This window comes from Oryx dammah, unplaced genomic scaffold (assembly GCF_014754425.2).
Source record: "Oryx dammah isolate SB20612 unplaced genomic scaffold, SCBI_Odam_1.1 HiC_scaffold_1, whole genome shotgun sequence".
Taxonomy (NCBI): domain Eukaryota; kingdom Metazoa; phylum Chordata; class Mammalia; order Artiodactyla; family Bovidae; genus Oryx; species Oryx dammah.
In genome coordinates this window covers 93,641,376-93,663,131 of record NW_024070185.1, presented here as the reverse complement: position 1 = coordinate 93,663,131, position 21,756 = coordinate 93,641,376, and the positions used below count along the sequence as shown (strand labels likewise).

The 21,756-nt window shown below is 38.1% G+C and overlaps 1 protein-coding gene across 1 annotated transcript in view; it reads right to left on the bottom strand.

Moving 5' to 3' along the window:
• Nucleotides 1–2,663: 2,663 nt before the first annotated feature.
• The window catches only part of FKTN (fukutin), a 41,511-nt gene continuing 22,418 nt past the window's right edge, over nucleotides 2,664–21,756 (bottom strand). Inside the window, exon 9 of the mRNA XM_040241112.1 lies at nucleotides 2,664–6,959. Coding sequence (XP_040097046.1) covers nucleotides 6,746–6,959 — 214 coding nt within the window. The 3' untranslated portion in view covers nucleotides 2,664–6,745. The remainder of the gene's footprint in view (nucleotides 6,960–21,756) is intronic.

Here is a 21,756-nt window from a genome sequence, read left to right as displayed (position 1 = left end):
GTACTGTACTGGTGGCAAGATTACTATTTTACTAGATTGCTTATGAATGTTAATGGCTATTATTTCTACTACAAGCTTTAAAAATAAACACAAAATATCTCAAGTGATTAGAAAAATTTTATTAATCATCCCAAACAGGATTATATATTACAAATTCTGATCAAAATAATATTAAAGGTGTTTTCAGTAGTACCACAAACTATCTGTACCTGAAGATAAAGTCAAATAGTAAACTAAATGGCAACCCATGCCAGTATTCTTGCCTGGAGAATCCCATGGACAGAGGAGCCTGGCAGGCTACAGTCCATGGGGTCGCAAAGTGTTGGGCACGACTTAGCAACTAAACAAAGTATACACTGAAATTTACTCACATTTAAAATATCACTTTGTTTAGAAAAATTAACATTTTTCTGGTTATGATGTAAGACACACAAATAGCTACTTTGATTTTTATTTAACAAACACATGAACCATTCCCCATGCTCCGAATGAGTCATCATGAGTCTATAAAATCTTGTAATTTTTTTAATGGTACTTGAGACAGTTTACATTGTTTTATAGAACAAAATACAATACTTCTAATTCTCCTCATACTGCCTTTCAACTCTACGGTGAGAGCTGTGCATAAAAACATAGCAGCTTGGTGGCTCATGGGTTCCAACATAATCTCCACACTGGGTTGGGTTGGGGGATGGCAAGGAAGGCATTCTAAGATATAACTTCTGAGAATAAAGAAACAGAGATTTCCCTCAAGAAAATTTATACTTGTCTCCTTTATAAGCACAGGTCCCATACAAAAAGTATTACCACTGAATTGCTCTGTCTGACTTATAAGCTATAATTAAGATTCCAGTCTGATGTGGAGCAGCTTAAAATAGCATCACACACCCTGCTGATTCTTGCCTAGTTGAAACAGAAACATGAATTTGAGGGAAGAAGGTGGAAATGATTATTATCAATTCCCCTTTAATAATACTGATATAGGTATCCATGGGCACAGAAAATTAAGTAAAGTAAATATTCCAAATTCTCTCCCTCTCCAAATCACTTATACCTGATTTTGGCTGGGCAGAGATTTACTAACAAGGAAGTGAGGGTTTACTTCCAGGAAAAGCTATAATATTGAGACAGAAGTTCAGGGCAGAGCAAGCACCAAATATAGGGCAGTAAAGAGAGTGACCTGCTTGGGACCTAGGAACTAGGTAGCATGTGGAGTAGCAGAAGGAGAGCCTAGAAGACAAGCGCTTGACCAATAAAGTGAAAATACCTGCTCAATTTAGAGAAGGAAGCACCATGGTAATATCTCTGAGTTCATACACCATACAATTCAATGCCTTGTTATAATGAAACATTCTTTTTTTCCTAAGCAAATTTAGTCATGCAATCTTCTGAGTAGGGACTGTGTCCTACCGCAGTGTCTCCCATCCCATTTGAAGAATAATTAGAAAAGGATTTGGAAGTAAGAAACAGAACATTTCTTGAGTATTTACCTAATTCCAGGTCGATACTAGGCATACTTCATTTAAATCTAACTTTATAAAGTCAGAAATATCCATCATTTCACCAATCCACTCATATGGAAACTGAAGCTATGAGGTTCCCTACCATAAATCCCACATAATGAAGCTGGGACTCAAATGCCCGCCTAATTTAAAACTTTGTGCCCTTTTATGCTAACATGCCACTTTCCGTAAGTGACATGTCAGAGGTGACTACCCTCGGTTGCAGGTCAGGAAGCAACAGTTAGAACTGGACATGGAACAACAGACTGGTTCCAAATAGGAAAAGGAGTAAGTCAAGGCTGTATATGGTCACCCTACTTATTTAACTTATATGCAGAGTACATCGTGAGAAACGCTAGGCTGGAGGAAGCACAAGCTGGAATCAGGATTGCCGGGAGAAATATCAATAACCTCAGATATGCAGATGATACCACCCTTATGGCAGAAAGTGAAGACGAACTAAAGAGCCTCTTGATGAAAGTGAAAGAGGAAAGTGAAAAAGTTGGCTTAAAGCTCAATATTCAGAAAACGAAGATGATGGCATCTGGTCCCATCACTTCATGGGAAATAGATGGGCAAACAGTGGAAACAGTGTCAGACTTTATTTTTATGGGCTCCAAAATCACTGCAGATGGTGACTGCAGCCATGAAATTAAAAGATGCTTACTCCTTGGAAGGAAAGTTATGATCAACCTAGACAGCATATTAAAAAGCAGAGATGTTACTTTGCCAACAAACATCCATCTAGTCAAGGCTATGGTTTTTCCAGTGGTCATGTATGGATGTGAGAGTTGGACTATAAAGAAAGCTGAGCGCCAAAGAATTGATGCTTTTGAACTGTGGTGTTAGAGAAGACTCTTGAGAGTCCCTTGGACTGCAAGGAGATCCAACCAGTCCATTCTAAAGGAGATCGGTCCTGGGTGTTCATTGGAAGGACTGATGTTGAAGCTGAAACTCCAATACTTTGGCCACCTGATGCTGTCTCATTAGAAAAGACCCTGATGCTGGGAAAGATTGAGGGCAGAAGGGCATGACAGAGAATGAGATAGTTGGATGGCATCACCGACTCAATGGACATGGGTTTGGGTAGACTCCGGGAGTTGGTGATGGACAGGGAGGCCTGGCATGCTGCGGTTTATGGGGTCACAAAGAGTTGGACACGACTGAGCGACTGAACTGAAATGAGCCTGGGTCTTAGTGACAGAGGAAGAGGAGGAAGAAAGAGAAATAGCTGCTATTTCAAGGGAAATCCTCTTGACTGATCAAAAACTAGAATTTTTCCCAGGCTTTAAGCTGTTACAAATTATGACTATGTGTTAGAAGGTGGGAATGTGGCACTTTCTCTGACCAGGTTTTAAGGGAGAAATGTCCCCTGAGGATTGATAACATGGAGAACAAAAGAACTGTTCGGTTTCCAGAAGATGGAACTAGGGACTTACAGACATTTGCAGCGTTAGCCTTGTGACAGTGGGTGAGGGTTTACTGGAGTGTGGGAACTCACTACAAGTATGTTTCCTAGATACAGCTCTGGTCCCAATCTATAAACCCCTGCTTTCCTATGTAATTTCTTGCTGTCCTATGTGCCATTTGAAGTTTTATAGCCTAAAAGGCTAGAATCCATGGTTTAGGGTCACAAAGAAAAAAGAAATGAGCACAGTCTATTCTCAATTACTTGCATCCATAAGAGAGTATCAATAAAGAATAAGAGAAAGGAGTCTGCAGAAACTGGTACTTCGTGGACTGGTGCTAATGGTTTCCTGGAGAAGTGGAAGGTACAAGTAGAAATGGGATACATCTTGAGCCTAAGGGAATCAGATGCTCCTAGATATTAAGAATATCATGACCAAAGGCTAATGCCTCCAAACATGAACTATTTCACCATTTGGAGATAAGGTATGTTTTAGATAAAGTTATGAAGACAGTGTAAGCATTTTGGACAAGAAAGAAACACTTCCCTTTATCACCTCAGGCTCTCAATCTGAGCAGAAAGATAGTAAGTGGGGAATGGTAAAAACATCCTGTAAACTTCTCGGTCAAGCATGTTAAGCAGGCATAAAGATTCTGTGCTGTGGGACTTCCCTGGTGGTCCAGTGTTTAAGACTTGGTGCTTCCTGTGCAAGGGGTACAGATTTGATCCCTGGTTGGGGAACAAAGGTCCCACATGCTGAGTGTAAGCGCTATTCACTCATGTCTGACTCCTTGCGATCCCATGGACTGTAGCTTGCCAGGCTCCTCTGTCCATGGCTTTCTCCAGGCAAAAATAGTGGAGTGGGGTAGCCATTCCCTTCTCCAGCGGATCTTCCTGACACAACCAAAAAAAATTTTTTAATTAAAAAAAAAAAAGACCCTGTGCTGTGATCAGTGAAACAGGCATGTACTGGGAGTCATGGCACTCTTTGAGTTAAGAGACCCAACTGTTTCTTGCTCAGCTCACTCCTTTCTGTGCTTGTTTATTCAGCTATAAAATAAAAGGGTTAAAACGAATGTTGCAGTGAGGCTCCCTCTGGCTCTTAAAATTCAAGTGCAAGCTGATTTTCACATGAGTGCTAACGTGTTTGGGGGAATGGTGGCACACATTCTGCCATCTAGTGGTCATATTTCAGGGTTTGTCCCACTGCTCAGCTTCTCAGGATGGCTCCATTTGGAGAATTGAGATTTTATTCCAGGATCCAGATGTCAGCAGGTGCAACAGAGGTGAGAAGGACAAGAGCTCCCTGCTTAGAGAAGGAATGAGTGGCCACCTGGTTGTCAAGTGAGAGACTGTCAATTTTGACTCTCAGGACCTCTCTGGGGACATCCATGGATGTATAACTTCTACCAAGTTAACATAAGAGGTTTTCTCCTGGGAAGGCAGGCAAACTGTACATGGAAATGGTCAGATTAGGAAAATTGCTGCTGGAATACACAGGTGAGGAAAGAAAAGTGATCTGATGAGGCGCTGATTAGCGGATCCAAGGTCTCTGGTCACTTAGCAGAGTGCAAGGTTAAGAAGCACAGAATGAAGTATAACTGAATCTATCAGAGCAAGCCTGGCCTTCAGAGTTTAGGGAAGGGCTTTCATTCTGCAAACTTAGGGTAGGATCCAAGATCTGAAGCCTGTGAAACCAGAAGACAGTCAAAAAAAAAGGTATTTGAGCAGCCAGTTGTGTACAGGGGGATAGATATGGAACCTCTATCAATGTGAACACAAGATAGTTTAGACTCTGAACCCTTCAGGGACAGATAAAAATAAATAACCTAAACAGAGTGGGTAAGACCCTCCCACCCTGGCGAACAGTGGGAAACCCAATCTGAAATGGGTAGAAATGTGTAGTGTATGCACTTCTAGATGTTAATTTTGCGCAAACGTTTCCCACTAAACAAGCTGGATTTTGCCCAGGAACACTAAAATTACCTGTTAAAATTTTTCGATCACGAAAAAGTTAAGGTTCAGCTATTTAGAATTTGGGTCTAATTTCTATGCGCTGATTTTCTAGCAAAGAGAAAGTTGATTACAATGACCTGTCATTTGGGGACAAGCTTACTGGTAACCCTAAAAACTTTATTATGTTATTTATGAGTAGACCCAATGACAATGCACTGAAAGTTCATCCTAAGAGAGGAAGGTCACTGGTTATCATGTATCAAAAAAAGTTTTTGTTATTTTTTAATTTGGAGTGGTGTGGTCATAGGTTGTACATTTTCCCAACTTTGCTTTAGGAAAACTTTCAGCCCATTCTCTCTTCTGGTTTCCATCTATGATATTACTATTATTCTCTAGTTTTAGAGGAAATCTGCCAGTTTGGTCCAGAAAGTAGTCCTAAGCAGCCTAGATAAAATGTAAGATGGCTTCCTATCCTGGACAAAGAAAAAATAGATGCTTCCTATGCCCGATATCCCTTTACCTGTCACTTAGAATACACAATCAAAGTGACTCATGAAGAGATCGGGAGACACAGCCATCCCAGCCCACTCAGAGATGTATCTTCAAGGGAGAAAAGAAACCAGGGGTTTCAGAGTGGGCAGTACTTGATAAAGTCAGGATGTTACAGTTCTTGCTCCCCCCCAATATTCAATAGAGAGGACAACTGGGAATGGATACAAACTTTATAAACATGATGATCTCAGGTGGGGAACAGCTGCCAGGTTTGCCACTTATGTGCATTTCAGAGTCCTGATGTAGTCTTGGAAGAGGAGAGGGAACAGGCAGGTTTACATACCATGGAAATTGGTTCACAGGCCATAAGTGAAAGATATGGAACTGTAATTGATGAATAAATACAATGAGGAGTACATTTAGAAAAAGTAGAGGTATTTCTATTAGTATTTTAGGGTTAACATTAAAATTGGGATTGATAAGGATTATAAATTCATAAAATATTAAGTGACCATGAATCTCTCATATTTTACCTATTGATTGAGAATGAAATAAGGAAAATAAGTTTTATGAAATCACAGCCCTTTTGAAATCATGTCTGGTAGCACAGTCTCACTTGAATGATTTGTCAAACGAATACTATCAGGTCAATGAAGATATTCTCACAATGGCTGGAAATTGAAGCATCACACACACGTAAGTTTTCTTTTCACTTCAAATATGAAAATAGAAGGTGTATGGAAATTTACATATCTTTGACAAGACTAGAAATAAACTGTCACTTTCTTATATGATGCCTAAATCATATAAGTGCTCTAAATCAATTCCACACCAGGTTGCTTGTAAAAGGAATCGCCTCACATCTTTTCTTGACATCACCTGAAATCTGACCACTTGATTATTAACTCAGCCTCCACAACCTTAAAAGTAGCCCTAACATACAGGCTTAAAGGAGTTAAAATTTTACTGGTATATACCCTTCCTTAATTGCACCTGGTAAGCCCACCTTCCAGTGCAAACATTATTTAACATTCTGAAAGCACTTATAGAACATATCATATTCTATATAGGGAATATTCTTCAAAGGGTGAGGGGGTTTCCCTCAAAGGAACTAGGTTGCTTAACAAAGGGAGGGGGAAAAGAGGCAGGCATCTGTCTCACTCATGTCTGCCTCGCCACTGTAACCTAGTTCATCTGGCACATGGAGACTCTTAATAAATGTCAGATGAGAGAATGTACCAGATGGCTCAGGAGTTAGGACTCTCTGTATCTTCAAACTTCTCATATTTCTTTGGTTCCTACTTATGTTTGACATGTATCTTTTTAAACAGTCATCTCCCTTTTGTGCAGGAAGGGAATTCTATTAATACCATTTCGACCTACTGTCTCAGTACAATTGGATCACTTCATCCCACTCAGAAACAGGCCAGACTCCATTGGGCGACACATTTGGGGGAGAACGCTTCCAGTCCCAAGTCTTTATAGGAATCTTCCAAGTCTTACCATAGTTGGCTTCGATGTATTCGACGGTTTCACAGGGCACACGAAACTTTGTGTCTACAAACTCAGTCCAGCACAGTGTAAACTTGGGAAACAGGTACCTGTGGCAAAACAGGCCATGTGGAGAGGAGTTAGGCTCCAACAGCGGAAGTTTAGCTAAGGAACCCACAGCTAGTGTACTCTGGGCCAAAGGACAGTCCTCTTCCACTAAACAGCTTTGGGGAACAGATACAGGGGACATTTTGTTGTTAATTGTCTAGCATCTCCTTCCTTTTCTAATGTTAACTGTATCCCAATTTCACTCCCCTAGTCCCAGTCCCTATGGTCCAAAAGCGGCAGACTCCATTCCTAAGCTCCAGAGATGGGCAAAAAAGAGACCTAACCAGTAAATTACAGTCATTAGGTCAGGGAAGGGAATTTAAAAAATTAGGCAAATGGAAGTCAGTCTTGGAATTTCTGCTGGAACTACTGGGGGAAGAAGTGTTCTTGTGTAGAGGTTTCTAAGCTGTGGGATGGAAGCTGAGAACTGCTGGTGGCCATCCTTGTTGTTAGCAGGGAGAGCCTGTCTGAGACTGCAGTTAAAGCAAAAAGTTGCCAAAAGATGGAGGCAAATGATAAGAATCTGGAAAACCCTGGGGAAGTGTTTGGGTTTGGCCATGACAATTCCTTAAATACATAAATATATAAATATTCTTTTTTAATACATTTCTAGTATTTGAAATTTGTATACATCGAAGGAAGCACATATAGCAAGTGAGAGAGGAAACAAAACCTTCCTAGTTAGCCAGAGAACCTAAATCAATCCTGGCAATATATGACATTTTCCAACAACAGCATCACAAATACTTGTGTCTTTGTGACAGGTCAAGTTAATTTCTCTGTCCTGGGTTTCACTGTGGTCCTAAATGGCTTTTGATAATGCTAGATAGCTAAAGAAGAAATTCCCAGGCTCAGTCAGAGTATTTCTTAAACTCTTTTTCTAACTTGTACAGTAGTGAGAATTTCATACCACAATATGTGAACAAGGTAAGACCCAATATATATTGGCTTTTTAAGCAAAGCTTCACCCCACCCCCTCCTCAGATGCAGGAATAGAGATCCTATGCTTGGATGTTCTGTATTTCAACAATAATTCTCTGAAAAAAAAAGTTATACAAACCACTTTCTTCTTGCTCTGCCTTTTATCATCTGCCCTTTTTAATTTCTGTTCTCAGTCTCAAACTTTTTTCTTATTTTTAATAGGTTGCACATCATTAAATCTCTATCAAATTCAAACTGCTACTAAAAGAACCCAACTAAAGAACACTAAAATAAGCAGCATCCGTGTAAGGTGGTGCTTCCTTCACAGCATGGACTTTTCAGGGAAGAAGACAGGCATGACTCTAAGATGCTCTCCCAGGCTTCTTCCTTGCTTCCATTCCTCACAAGAACCCACCCCCACCCCTTCCCCTTTTTTCCCTTTCTTTCTTTCATCTCAAATGCAAAAGAATCTCTCTAAGCTAGCCCAAGGAATATGTTATAAAGAATTTAACTCAACTCATAGCAGAATTATTTCAATTAGTAAGTTTTGTTACTAAAACACATTTCTTAAGGGTATTTTGGATCAGTAAAAAGCTCTATATTACAAAGGGAACTAGCAGGTTTGTTAGATTTAAGGTTATATAGTTCATATTTTAGACTGTGTTGTTGCTTTCTGAGAACTATTTCTGTGTTGTTGCTTTTTGGGAAATATTTCTTTCCTTCACAACATGGTAAGAACCTTTAGTAATAAGATTTGAAGTAGCAATACCAGAGATGAAAGAAATATAAAATATCAGAGGATTAAATAAAAAAGGAACAGAGAAAAAACAGATTCAAAGTGTAATCATATTATAGAAAAAGGGATCTAACGGGGATGTTCTTCAAGGAAAGGTCAGTTCTCATATATTTTGCTTCTCAATATCATGTTTTACTACCAGATGAACTTAAAGCCACAGATGAAAATGACAGGCTGAGCAATTCTAAAGAAAGCAACAAGTCCCTTCTACCCAAACCAATAGGTGCTGACAGTTAATAGACAATCCCAGCTGGCTTCTATGAAAAGAAAGCCACAGCAAATTTCAATGCTGAGGAAGAAATAGGATGCAGCATAGTTCCACCATCTGCTGGTCCCAATTTTACTCTGCACACTCATATTCATGGAATTGCTTATTTTGCCATGAGATATAACCATCCATCATCAGTCTCTACCGTCCGCAATCAGATGCTGGTCAGCAGAATGTCCACCTGTCGCATCTTATCAAGTTGACACACTGAAGTTGAAATGAGACAGAAATCATGGTCTATCTAGTAAAATAGGCCAGGAAACTTCTCTCTCAAATTTTATCCTCTACAGTTTTAGAAAAGAGGTACAAGAATGAAAAGAATGAAAAAACATCCCATTTAGATCCCTGGCGTGCTGCAGTCCACGGGGTCACAAAGAGTCGGACATGACTGAGTGATGGAACCGAACTGAACTGAAAAGAATGAAAAACCAGGATGACAGGGTGGGTGAGAATACTACAAATTTTATCAAAGCTTTCATAAAATAAAATGTTCAAAGCTTTCACTGAACAATGAAAGATTTACAAACAAAAACAAAACATTTAAAATATATAAAGAATCTTAAAATTACTCAAAGACAATTTAACCCAAATGTTAATTTTTGTTCCTAAATAGAAATATCCCTAAAACTGTGGTTTTCTTTTCACCAGATAATTTTTAAGCCTTTCAGCAAAAAGAAAACCCCAGCTTCCTAGGAAAAGAAGGAAGGTAAACAAACCATAAAATGTAAAAACTGACTGTAAAATGGGATTGTGGAGAGGAAGTTGTGGGGGTAGGGTGTTAAGTGACTCAGAACAGCACACTCTGTCCAGGTTACCAGTGAATAACCAAGACTATAATATAGTCAATGTTATTTTAGCTTTTAAAGCCCAGATTAAGTTCTCCTAAGCAGTTTTTACTTTAAAGCTCTGAGATAGGATCCAAAATGTGAACAGATTTAATTCAGACTAAGCAAGCCCCAATCAGAATGTAAGTTCAAGGGATCTTATCACACCCACAAAAATCCATTTATTTTCTACTTCATACCGCTTTTACTTCATTTTAGTTTCGCAAAAAAGAGTAGTTAGAATTTAGTTGGAATAGATCATTTTTTCCCTCACAGACATCCTTAAAATTTGTAAAACTACTTATTGGTGGCTGGATAAACTAATTTCATCAATTGTACAAACTATAAACATAATAGCTAACTGACAAACACTGTTTTTACTGTTGTTAGTTAGCTAGGCTAAGTGAGAATCTATTACAACCGAATCTGACCTTTTTAAACTTAAGTTTGTATTAAACTCTAGAGTTGGAATAGCAAAGCTATTTTTTAAAGAATTTCTTGCAAAACAACACTAGTTTATTCTCATTACCAATTCTGTCTCCACTTTTAACTCTTAATGTCTTTTTCTTGTGTAATTGCAGTGCCTAAGCCCTCTAGCATACTGCTTAATAAAAGCAGAGACAGCACACATTCTTACGTTTTATTTTTTTAAGAGAAGGGCTTCTATGTTCAGAAGCCCTTCTCTTAAAATCAGGAAAAAAAAAAAACAAAAAAACCCTACAGCCTGTTATACAAAGTGAAGTAAGTCAGAAAGAAACAAATATTGTGTATTAACGCATATATGTAGAATCTAGAAAAATTGTACTGATGAACCTATTTGGAGGGAAGGAATGGAGACACAGATGTAGGGAACAGACTTGCAGACACAATGGGGGAAGGAGAGGGTGGGATGAATGGAGGAAGTAGCCAAAGGCATATATACACTATCATGTAAAATAGCTAGCTGGTGAGAAGTTGCTATGTAATTCAAGGAGCCCAGCCTGGCACTCTATGATGACCGAGAAGGGTAGGGTGATGGGAGCTGGAAGGCTCAAGAGGGAGGGGATATATGTATAATTATGGCTAATTCACATTGTTGTATGACAGAAACCAACACAGTACTTTAAAGCAATTTCCCTCCAATTAAAAAGTAAACTTAATTAAAATTAATTAACGATTAAGAAAAGGACAAGCACTTCTGAAGTTTTACCATATTATGATTGCTTACTTTAGGTCTTTGGTACATTCCCTTTACCAGGTTTAAAGAAATTTCAGATCCCTTTTACTCCAAGTTTACTAAAAGGTCTTTTGTTATTGTTAATTATGAAATATATCAAATGTCTTTAATGTCATCTATTGAAATAATCATGTAGTTTTTAATTCCTTTAATCTTCAAGTGTTGAGAATTACACTAATACACACACACTACAAAATTCTATTCTTTTGCATTTCATTTAGAATATTTTCCTCTGTGTTCACTAAGACAGTAATTTCCCTTGAAATTTTTTTTGGTACTGTTCAAGTTCAGTTTTGCTATTAGTCAAAATGAATGCATTAAAGTAAGTTTTTTTTCCCCCCCAAATAAATTATTTAATATAGGGAATAATCTATACTATGAAGGCATTGTAAAAGTTTCCTATAGATTTTCTAAGTCTTCGGTAGGGAAAAGAAAAGGAGGATTTTTAATTAGCAATTCAATTTCATTAATGAATATGAGTTATTTAGGTGTTCTTGAGTTGATACTGTTATTTCCAGAAAATTTTATCATTTTCCACATTTTACCTAATTATCACACTTGAGACTTGTCTTCAGTTCAGTTCAGTTGCTCAGTTGTGTCCAACTCTGCAACCCCATGAATCGCAGCATGCCAGGCCTCCCTGTCCATCACCATCTCCTGGAGTTCACTCAAACTCATATCTATCGAGTCGGTGATGCCATCCAGCCATCTCATCCTCTGTCGTCCCCTTCTCCTCCTGCCCCCAATCCCTCCCAGCATCAGAGTCTTTTCCAATGAGTCAACTCTTTGCATGAGGTGCCCAAAGTACGGGAGTTTCAGCTTTATAATCATTCCTTCCAAAGAAATCCCAGGGCTGATCTCCTTCAGAATGGACTGGTTGGATCTCCTTGCAGTCCAAGGGACTATCAAGAGTCTTCTCCAACACCACAGTTCAAAAGCATCAATTCTTCAGCGCTCAGCTTTCTTCACAGTCCAACTCTCACATCCATACATGACTACCAGAAAAACCATAGCCTTGACTAGATGGACCTTTGTTGGCAAAGTAATGTCTCTGCTTTTCAATATGCTATCTAGGTTCGTCATAACTTTTCTTCCAAGCAGTAAGCGTCTTTTAATTACATGGCTGCAGTCACCATCTGCTATGATTTTGGAGCCCATAAAAATAAAGTCTGACACTGTTTCCACTGTTTCTCCATCTATTTCCCATGAAGTGATGGGACCAGATGCCATGATCTTCGTTTTCTGAATGTTGAGCTTTAAGCCAACTTTTTCACTCTCCTCTTTCACTTTCATTAAGTGCTTTTTAGTTCCTCTTCACTTTCTTCCATAAGGGTGGTGTCATCTGCATATCTGAGGTTATTGAGATTTCTCCCGGCAATCTTGATTCCAGCTTGTGCTTCTTCCAGCCCAGCGTTTCTCATGATGTATTCTCCATATAAGTTAAATAAGCAGAGTGACAATATACAGCTTTAACGTACTCCTTTTCCTATTTGGAACCAGTCTGTTGTTCCATGTCCAGTTATAACTGTTGCTTCCTGACCTGCATATAGGTTTCTCAAGAGGCAGGTCAGGTGGTCTGGTAGTCCCATCTCTTTCAGAATTTTCCAGTTTATTGTGATCCACACAAAGTCTTTGGCATAGTCAATAAAGCAGAAATAGATGTTTTTCTGGAACTCTCTTGCTTTTTTCATGGTCCAGCAAATGTTGGCAATTTGATCTCTGGTTCCTCTGCCTTTTCTAAAACCAGCTTGAACATCTGGAAGAGCATGGTTCATGTACTGCTGAAGCCTGGCTTGGAGAATTTTGATCATTACTTTACTAGCATTGAGATGAGTGTAACTGTGTGGTAGTTTGAGCATTATTTGGCATTGCCTTTCTTTGAGATTGAAATGAAAAATGACCTTTTCCAGTCCTGTGGCCACTGCTGAGTTTTCTGGCATATTGCTGGCATATTGAGTACAGCACTTTCACAGCATCATCTTTCAGGATTTGAAATAACTCAACTGGAATTCCATCACCTCCATTAGCTTTGTTCGTAGTGATGCTTTCTAAGGCCCACTTGACTTCACATTCCAGGATGTCTGGCTCTAGGTGAGTGATCATACCATCGTGATTATCTGGGTCGTGAAGATCTTTTTTGTTCAGTTCCTCTGTGTATTCTTGCCACCTCTTCTTAATATCTTCTGCTTCTGTTAGGCTCATACTATTTCTGTCCTTTATTGAGCCCATCTTTGCATGAAATGTTCCCTTGGTATCTCTAATTTTCTTAAAGAGATCTCTAGCCTTTCCCATTCTATTGTTTTCCTATGTTTCTTTGCATTGATCACTGAGGAAGGCTTTCTTATCTCTCCTTGCTATGCTCTGGAACTCTGCATTCAGATGCTTATATCTTTCCTTTTTTCCTTGGCTTTTCGCTTCTCTTCTTTTCACAGCTATTTGTAAGGCCTCCCCAGACAGCCATTTTGCATTTTTGCATTTCTTTTCCATGGGGATGGTCTTGATCCCTGTCTCCTGTACAATGTCACCAACCTCCATCCATAGTTCATCAGGCTCTCTATCTATCAGATCTAGTCCCTTAAATCTATTTCTCACTTCCACTGTATAATCATAAGGGATTTGATTTAGGTCATACCTGAATGGTCTAGTGGTTTTCCCTATTTTCTTCAATTTAAGTCTGAATTTGGCAATAAGGAGCTCATGATCTGAGCCACAGTCAGCTCCCGGTCTTGTTTTTGCTGACTGTATAGAGCTTCTCCATCTTTGGCTGCAAAGAATATAATCAATCTGATTTCGGTGTTGACCATCTGGTGATGTCCATGTGTAGAGTCTTCTCTTGTGTTGTTGGAAGCGGGTGTTTGCTATGTCCAGTGCGTTCTCTTGGCAAAACTCTCTTAGCCTTTGCCCAGCTTCATTCCATATTCCAAGGCCAAATTTGCCTGTTACTCCAGGTGTTTCTTGACTTCCTACTTTTGCATTCCAGTCCCCTATAATGAAAAGGACATCTTTTTTGGGTGTTAGTTTTAAAAGGTCTTGTAGGTCTTCATAGAACCATTCAGCTTCAGCTTCTTCAGTGTTACTGGTCGGGGCATAGACTTGTATTACTACCGCTCCTTGGTGAGACTTGTCTTAGTAGTCCACAGATTTTCTTTTCAGTCAGTGTAACAAAGCTGAGAGCATAAACTCTAAAGCCAGACATCCAGGGTTTGAGTACTGAATACTGTCATTAATTTTAACTTTTATAATTTAAGAACTAGCATTTTGATTTGTTGGTCTTTGATACTGTTTTTTTATTTCATTAATTTCTTCTCTAGGTTTCCTTTCTTCACTTTCCTTGGGCTGACTGTGCTGTTCTTTTAATTTCTTCAGTTGGTAACTTTATTTTTTAAAATCTATTCTTTTATACTTACTGTTTTCAAGGCTACAAGGTTACCTCTATCCTTTTAACTGAATTCTACAAGTTTTGATATGTAGTACATTTATCAACTTGTGTAAATGCTCCATTTATAGTGGATAAGAAAATGTATTCACCATTTGCTGGATGAAGACTTTTATATATCAATACATCAAATAGATCAAGCTTGTTGATTTTATCCATATCTTCAATATTTTGGGGATTCCTTGGTGGCTCAGATGGTAAAGAATCTGCCTGCAATGTAGGAGACCTGGGTTCAATCCCTGGGTTGGAAAGATCCCCTGGAGAAAGGAACAGCTACCCACTCCAGTATTCTGGCCTGGAGAATTCTATGGACGGAGCAGCTTGGCAGGCTATAGTCCATGCATCACAAACAGTCAGACACGACTTTCACTTCATTTCACTGACATTTTCTTTGCTTGAATGAGCAGTTTTTAAAATAAAAGTATTACCAAATCTCCCACCATAATTGTGGACATGTCAAATATTCATCATAATTTCATCAGTTTTCAATTTATATATTTCAAAGGTATATTGCTACAGTCATTACAGTTACAGTCATAAATATTTTTTCTTCTTGGTGGACTATTCCTTTGTAAAATTATGTAGTGGGCCTTTTAATCCTTTAACATCCTTTAACATTCCCTTCAATAAAATTCTATTTTGTCTGATACTAAAATTACAGTACAATTTTCCTTGGTTAATAATACTGGGGTATATCTTTTCCATCCCCATAATTTTCAAGCCTCCTGTGTGGTTTTGCTTTAATTTTGCTTTTTCCAAGCATGTTATAGCTAAATGGTATTTTATTTGATGATCTTTATCTTTTTATAGGTTAGCTTAATCTGTGAATATTTACTGTAATAAATTATGTAGTTGGACATATTTTGAACTCTATAGCTAGATTGTCTGATTTCATGTCCTGGATTCACCAATTATTAGTTGTGTGACCTTGGCCAATCTCTTTGTGCTTTACCCTCATTTATAAAATGAGGGTACTAGCAGTACCTCAGAGAGATATTAGCATAGAATGAATATATAAATGTAAAGTGCACAGAATAGTATCCAACACACATGTAACAATGCTGACTATTTTATGCTTACTTTTACATGTTTTCAGTTTACTATACTTTTTCTTTGTCCCACCTTTCCTACTTTCATTTGGATTGGTAAAGGTTTATAAATTATCTTTTGTTCTGCTTGTCTGGAAGTTTTAAATAATACTTCTATCCAGTAGGAATTAATGTCTGTAATATTTACTGTTTATTTTTCAACAAATGTAACACTATAAAATTTTCTAATAAAGACTAAATGTATGCAGAATCTTTATACTCTTTCTTAACATGGGACTTAGTATACTTATTCCTTGAAAACATAACAAATCTCCTTCTCAACTTATTTTTAACATACTGTTATCTTTTTGTAAACCAGACAAAAGCTAACAAATTTACTGAGATGTTTAATCCATTTCTGTGGCCACCATTATTCCATATATATCAACTCTTCCTTCTGGGTTCTTAAATAGAGTTTTAATGTACATCTGTAAAAAATAAACTTTCTTAGTCTTTGTACATATGCAAATGCGTTTATCTTGACCTCCCTCTTGAGTACTAGTTTTAAGTGTACATAACATTCTTACTTGAGAGTTATTTCTCCTCAACTTTTGGAAGATGTTACTCCATTATCTTCTGTCCTCTATTGTTGCTGAGGTATATCTGCTTTTCTTCTATGAGCAATCTATTGTCTCTGGTAACCTGTAAATTTTTTTGATTTGGGTATTATTGTTTCTTTAAGAAGCATCCAGATGTAGATTTATTATTTATCCTGCTTCAGTTCAGTTCAGTTCAGTCACTCAGTCATGTCTGACTCTTTGTGACCCCATGAACTGCAGCACACCAGGCCTCCCTGTCCATCACCAACTCCCGGAGTCCACCCAAACCCATGTCCATCGAGTCGGTGACGCCATCCAACCATCTCATCCTCTGTCGTCCCCTTCTCCTTCTGCCCTCAATCTTTCCAGCATCATGGTCTTTTCCAATGAGTCAGCTCTTCGCTTCAGGTGGTCAAAGTATTGGAGTTTCAGCTTTATCATCAGTCCTTCCAAAGAACACCCAGGACTGATCTCCTTTAGGATGGACTGGTTGGATCTCCATGTAGTCCAAGGAGGTCATGTATGGATGTGAGAGCTGGACTATAAAGAAAGCTGAGCACAGAAGTGATGCTTTTCAACTGTCGTAATGGAGAAGACTCTTCCGAGTCCCTTGGACTGCAAGGAAATCCAATCAGTCCTCTCTCTCCTAAGGGAGATCAGCCCTGGGTGTTCATTGGAAGGACTGATGTTGACGCTGAAACTCCAATACTTTGGCCACCTGATGCGAAGAGCTGACTCATTTGAAAAGACCCTGATGCTGAGAAAGATTGAGGGCAGGAGGAGAAGGGCATAACAGAGGATGAGATGGTTGGATGGCGTCACTGACTTGATGGACATGGGTTTGGGTGGACTCTGGGAGTTGGTGATGGACAGGGAGGCCTGGTGTGCTGCAGTTCATGGAATCACAAAGAGTCAGATACGACTGAGCGACTGAACTGAACTGACTAGATGGACCTCTGTTGGCAAAGTAATGTCTCTGTTTTTTAACGTGCTGTCTAGGTTGGTCATAACTTTCCTTCGTAGGAGTAAGTGTCTTTTAATTTCATGGCTGCAGTCACCATCTGCAGTGATTTTGGAGCCCAGAAAAATACAGTCAGCCACTGTTTCCACTGTTTCTCCATCTATTTCCCATGAAGTGATGGGACCAGATGCCATGATCTTAGTTTTCTGAATGTTGAGCTTTAAGCCAACTTTTTCACTTTCCTCTTTCACTTTCATTAAGTGCTTTTTAGTTCCTCTTCACTTTCTTCCATAAGGGTGGTGTCATCTGCATATCTGAGGTTATTGAGATTTCTCCCGGCAATCTTGATTCCAGCTTGTACTTCCTCCAGCCCAGCGTTTCTCATGATGTACTCTGCATATACGTTAAATAAGCAGGGTGACAACAGACAGCCTTGATGTACTCCTTTTCCTATTTGGAATCAGTCTGTTGTTCCATGTCCAGTTATAACTATTTGATCCTGACCTGCATACAGATTTCTCAAGAGGCAGGTCAGGTGGTCTGGTAGTCCCATCTCTTTCAGAATTTTCCACAGTTTATTGTGATCCACACAGTCAAAGGCTTTGGCATAGTCAATAAAGCAGAAATAGGTATTTTTCTGAAACTCTCTTGCTTTTTCCATGGTCCAGCAAATGTTGGCAATTTGATCTCTGGTTCTTCTGCCTTTTCTAAAACCAGCTTGAACATCTGGAAGTGCATGGTTCACGTACTGCTGAAGCGTGGCTTGGAGAATTTTAATCATTACTTTACTAGCATGTGAGATGAGCGCAACTGTGCAGTAGTTTGAGCATTCTTTGGCATTGCCTTTCTTTGGGATTGAAATGAAAACTGATCTTTTCCAGTCCTGTGGCCACTGCTGAGTTTTCCAAATTTGCTGGCATATTGAGCGCAATACTTTCACAGCATCATCTTTCAGGATTTGAAATAACTCAACTGGAATTCCATCACCTCCACTAGTTTTGTTCATAGTGATGCTTCCTCGGGCCCTCTTAACTTCACATTCCAGGATGTTTGGCTCTAGGTGAGTGATCACACCATTGTGATTATCTGGGTTGTGAAGATCTTTTTGTACAGTTCCTCTGTGTATTCTTGCCACCTCTTCTTAATATCTTCTGCTTCTGTTAGGTCCATTTCTGTCCTTTATTGAGCCCATCTTATCTCTAATTTTCTGGAAGACATCTCTAGTCTTTCCCATTCTATTATTTTCCTCTATTTCTTTGTACTCATCAATGAGGAAGGCTTTCTTTTCTCTCCTTCCTTTTCTTTGGAACTCTGCATTCAAATGGGTATATCTTTCCTTTTCTCCTTTGCTTTTCTCTTCCCTTCTTTTCACAGCTATTTGTAAACCCTCCTCAGACAGCCATTTTGCTTCTTTCCATTTCTTTTTCTTGGGGATGGTCTAGCTCCCTGTCTCCTGTACAATATCACAGACTTCCATCCATAGTTCATCAGGTACTCTGTTGTTCAGATCTACTCCCTTAAATCTATTTGTCACTTCTACTCTATAATCATAAGGGATATGATTTAGGTCATACCTGTATGGTGTAGTGGTTTTCCCCACTTTCTTCAATTTATCCTGCTTATCTGTCTTTAATATAGAAATTCTCTTTAAATACTGCTTTTTCATTATTTACTCCATTCTCTTTTAGCTCAGCTATGTGTTTTAGATATATCCATCAGTAATATTTAGAGCAAAGGGAATATGACAAAGTGAGAATTACTCTGCCACATTAATCCTGTCATTAGCATTGATTCTGCCCATAGTTTCCTGAACATTTCTAAGAATCAACTGTTGAAAACCAAAGTTACAGCATGCTGACTAGTATTTTTTGAACCATCTCTCTTCCACTAAACTCCTCACAATCCCACCACAGATAATACAGAAGCAAAAGACATAATAGAGATATGGCTAACAAACTTTTCATAGACTGGGCTAGAATATAGTCTTTCTGAGGTTCTTATTGATCCCATACACCAATCCTGTCCCAAACTTCTAACATATAATGAATATATATATAGCATATATATATTTATAAGATAAAATTCTACCCATTGAACCTTGTGTATTCCACTGACTTCCACTGTGAATTGAGTGATCCCATCTATTCTATTGGCAAACTCTCCTATGCAATCTCCATAGGACAGAACTAAACTAGAGAACTAGAAGAAATTTATATCACCAATGAGTAGACAAATTAAAGCTTGTATTATTTAACAGCTGAATGCACATACCTCATGACCATATCAAAAACTATTCATTTAAAGCATGCACAAAACTCTTCTTTAAGGTCACAGGACAAAGCCTCTGGACATTTTTATTTCTACTGCATAACTTTCAAAAACTTTATCTTTAGCTCATTAACAAGTAATTAGACTCCAGCTGTGCTTGCTTTGTCTCAGACAATTTGTATAGTATTCCTTTTTGATATAATAGATAATGAAAAAAGGAGATTAAGTTATGATTTCAAATTTCATACTAAACATATAAAAGGCTTCTTTTATTTTGATGTCAGCTTATCCAATTTGTCCAAGCTGATGCAAAAGGCTCCAAGTTTATCATTGCAATTAGGTCTGCCTTGATCAAATTCATGATTTCTGGTCCCAGATATCCTCTTGCTTCAACCTGTGATCTTGGGCTCTTTTCTCTTAGCATAAATTTTCTAAGTCATAGATTTTTTTTTGTTTTTCAATGTTTTAAATCAGTTTTTCAAGGTGCAATTTACATATAATGAAAAGCACCCATTTCAAATTTTGACAGATATATATACCTGGGTTACCACTAAAATAATCAAGATATAAAACATTTCTACCACCCTGCTTCCCTAAAGCTCTCTGTGCTTCTGTGGCAGGCATACAGTCAATCCACCCTGGCCCCTGGTGATCAATGACCTTTTTATATTCTTGACTGCTTTTGCCTGCTTTTTGCCTGCTTTACAATCTCAAATAAATGCAGGTACATAGTACATATTCTGCCTATCTGACTTCTTCCACTTAAGGTTTTGGAGATTCATCCATGTTACTGCATGTATCAGTAGTTGGTTCCTCTCTGTCACTAAGCAGAATTCCATTGTTTGAACATACCATAACTTGTCTATTTGGTCACCAAAAGATGGGCATTTGGGTTGCTTTCAATTTTTGGCTACCATGAATAAAACTGCTATGAACTCTTTAAAATTTTAATGAAAATTTGTTTTCATTTCTATCAGAATACTACCTTATAGAGTCTCTTATATATTCAAACAACAAAATATGTCTTAAAAACAAAATTTATTTCACATAAGTAAAAAGCTGATTATTCATTATGAGGTAATCTTCTCTTAAAAAAAAAATGAAGAACTGCCACTTCTATATAGTGTATAATAAATACAATTACTGTATAATATGCATTCAGTGTCCCCGCCCTTGATGGTTTGGGGGTTAATTAAGGAGGCCTAAATATAGTCTAAATGTTGTAAAATATGAAGGTATAAACAGAGTTGGAAATATGACATCATTTTTAGTAAAGCTAATGTTTTAAATGCACTTATTTAAAGAAATTATTCAAATCTGTCTTTTTAGCTTCACAGCTGTAAGTACTCAAAAGAGAAATGTGTTTTTTGAGAGCTAAAACTATGGAAGCATAGTTATCAATCTATGGAGCTGAGAGAGCCTATGAGTGGGGAGTCAACAACCAATACCACTTTTACTTCTTTTGAAGCTGTGACTGAAAATAACTGAGCAAACAACTTCATGGCTTTGATTCTCCAAAGGTGCTAGGTTGGATCAAGTCATCAATCCAGGGTCACCCCTACATCTTAAGGCAACACTACAGACTGTGTTTAAGAGGACTTGATATTAGTTTCCAGTAATGCTCAGGTCTCACTCAGCTTGATAGATTTATCAGGATTGATTTTACCTGTAACTCAGAAACGACAGATAAATCAGCAAAAGTACCCAAATACACCATAAGAGAGGTAAACAGAAAAGAAAAATCTATGGAAATTCAAAGGAAGAGGAGATTTATTTCCATTTAGAGGAACTGAGGAGCAACTTCTAAATGGAGGCAACTCAATACCCTTGCATAGCAGAATTGGGATATAGAATGATGTCTAATAACCTGGTACTACTAGTGATATACTTAAAATCTTGGACCAAAATCAAGTTTCAAAAGGCTGGGGTCTAAATGCAATGTGGGATCTTGAATTAGATCCCAGAGCAGAAAAAGGATATTAGCAAGAAAACTGGTGAAGAACAGATAACATTTAGTTAACTGTAATGCACCAAGACTGGTTTCATAGTTTTGACAAAAGTACCATGGTAACAATATGTTAACATTAAGGTAAACTGGGTAACTGTATCCAGAAACTCATTATATTATCTTTTCTGTGAATCTAAAATTATCACAAAATTAGCTGTCTGTTTTTTAAAAAATAGGGGGAAAAAAGGCAGGGAGAATAAAGCATGCTGACAAGGACGACTGAGGAGGCCTGTAGATCTGCAAAGTGCCTTAAAAGAGTCAAAGGATAAAACAAAACACTGAGGGTAAAATCTTGTATGTTTACTGTTATCAGAAGATTGCCCAATTACCCCTCTAGTTCTCAAACAGCACAATCAAACGATAATAATTCCACTTTTGGGAATCTATTCAAAGAAACAATCCCTAGTAAAACTTTCACTTAATGTACAAAGACGCTCACGGAATTTTTTAGTAATAAAAAATGGAAACAATCTA